This window comes from Aptenodytes forsteri, unplaced genomic scaffold, assembly GCF_000699145.1.
Source record: "Aptenodytes forsteri isolate BGI_AS27 unplaced genomic scaffold, ASM69914v1 Scaffold231, whole genome shotgun sequence".
Classification (NCBI taxonomy): Eukaryota; Metazoa; Chordata; class Aves; order Sphenisciformes; family Spheniscidae; genus Aptenodytes; species Aptenodytes forsteri.
Genome location: NW_008796046.1, coordinates 2,745,388 through 2,747,628, shown reverse-complemented (window position 1 = coordinate 2,747,628; position 2,241 = coordinate 2,745,388). Strand labels below are relative to the sequence as shown.

Below are 2,241 nucleotides of genomic sequence, written 5' to 3'. Positions count from 1 at the left end.
GTCTCCCCGCAGCGGGAGGGGGCAGCCCCGGCCGCGGGCGGCCACGCGGACCTCTACGAGCGCTACCAGCTCCTCAAGGCCATCAAGCCCATGGTAGAGAAAGGCCTGTCCTCTGTCAATGACCAGAACCCGACCGGCACTGACTCCAATACAGCCTTAGATGAAGGTGCAGACAGCAATCTGGAAGAGCGCCTGTCCCACCACGTCAATGGCTTGCAGCAAGTTCTGACAGACCTCACCAAAAACACCAAAGCCCTCACCCGGAGGTACAGCCAGATCCTGGAGCAGATCAACCTCAGTGAAGGTCAGTCCAGCTCTTGAGCCTGCACCCCAGCCTCTGAGGTAAGAGCTTGGGGAGATGCAGTGACAAGGAGGAGATGGCTGAGGGGTAACATACTTTGTCCTCTTGCCCCATCAGCTGAGTGGCTTTCTAATGTTTGCACCACAGCCCCAAATCCCAGGAGTTATGAGTCTGCACTTCATTGCTCAACAGATACATCCTCCTGGATGCCTTTCTCAATCACCCACTGGTGCAAGCTGTGCCACCGAACAAAGGTCACTTTGTGAGCTCCACGTTGTCCCCAAGACTCCCCAGCTTGCAGCATAGGCAATGTCTGGCTGCTGTTAGGCAGACACAAAAGTTCCCAGGGAGAAAAGGGCCGCGTGGTTGGAGGACCCTGAGCTCTGGACTCCAGGAGCTGCCAGACACTGGTGCTCCGGCTGCTTCTCTTTTCTCTGTGATGGAAACCGCAACAGTCATTTTTAGGGAACAATTTGGCACTTTCAGGTCTCCAAAAGTCTAAATTTGACATGCCACCTGCAAACACCTCAGATACTTCAATTCTCCCCTAGCCTGGGGGATGGAAACCCATTCTCCATGCTGGTGGAACTTTCATCCCTGAGAACCCTTGGGGAGACATCCCTGTGCCCCACCAGAGATGGGGCTCATGACCAAGCTCCTTGTAGTGAAATGGGGAGTGTAGAAAGGTGACAGCAACAACAGGGAGCATTAACGGGGACTTTATAATGTTAACCCTCGTTTTGGGGGAAACATGGCCAGGAATGAGGACGACCCAGCCAAACCATGTTGGTTATCCCCACAGGGTGATCCGTCGTCCACAGCCCAGCGGCACTTTTTCGGCTGCGCCAAGTCCCACCGAGGAGCGTCTTTTGTGAGCAGCACAGAGCTTGGCCGTCTGCCCGCCAGGCACTGCCTACACCACCCGCTTGCCCTGCGGCCGATCCTGCTGGCAACCTTGCTCCTTCATTTCACCCCTGTCCCAGGGGGATTTCTGCGGGACAGAAATGAGTGTTGCGTGTTATTGCTTTGTAGGAGGCATCTGTAACTTTGAAGCAATGCTTTTTTCTGCATGTGTCTAAACCCCCCCAACCGGTCTCTTTGATAATGTAATCGCTTCCCAAGGCTGATCTGAAATGAAACGCAAAGCCTTGTGCAAATGTGTCCTGTGTTTCCTACCAGCTGTCACTTCTGTATAGCTACTGTCCCCCAGCCCATGAGGACAGGGGGGCCTTGGCCACCAAGGCCACGGTCCAGTGAAGGGAGGTGAGCTGGGTTTCTCTGTCGGGGAGCGGGAACTGGGTTTGCATGTTCCACCTGCCTTTTGGCTCTCATGCCTTGCAAAAGTTCGGTGTAATCCTGCCATCACCCTGTGCTGGGTGCTGGGATCCCAACATGGTCCCCAGCATCCTTCCTTCCCTTCCCCAACATCCCCTCCTCTCCTGGACCCCCAACTTCTCAGCTCCCCAACACAATCGGTACCTGCACATCCCTTCCCTTGGCCCATACTCATCCAGCCCTTCAGACCCAGCACCATCTCCACCACACACAGCCCTGGGGACAACCTGCCGCAATCCCCACCAGCCCCAGCAATGCCAGGGGGCAATTCTGCCTCCTCCCAGCTTGGCCGTGGCACCCTCCAGAGCCGGGAGCAGAGGAGGAGGTGGGGATGCTCAGCTGGGGTGAGGGGGAAGACAGGGCTTCGCTCGCCTGCGATCCCTGCGAGCTTTGGGGAGAGCAGGGGCAAAGTCCTCATTGGGTGGGCAGGGGCTGCAAGCCCTTCGCAGGGGTGTTGGAGCCCTCAGCACAGGCTGGGTCCCACCTCCAGGTGACTCCTTCCCTCCCAGACACACCACTCTGGGGGAGTCCTACTGAGCTGGGCACTAGGGGGAGGTGTCCCCTTGCCTCTTCAGGCCATTTTAAAACAAATAGAACTGTTGAAA

General features: G+C 56.6%; 1 protein-coding gene across 1 annotated transcript in view; it reads left to right on the top strand.

Moving 5' to 3' along the window:
• The window catches only part of LOC103904659, a 14,441-nt gene extending 13,052 nt beyond the window's left edge, over nt 1-1,389 (top strand). The window contains exons 3-4 of the mRNA XM_019473886.1: nt 13-342; nt 1,104-1,389. Coding sequence (XP_019329431.1) covers nt 13-321 — 309 coding nt within the window. The 3' untranslated portion in view covers nt 322-342; nt 1,104-1,389. The remainder of the gene's footprint in view (nt 1-12; nt 343-1,103) is intronic.
• The last annotated feature ends 852 nt before the right edge of the window (nt 1,390-2,241 follow it).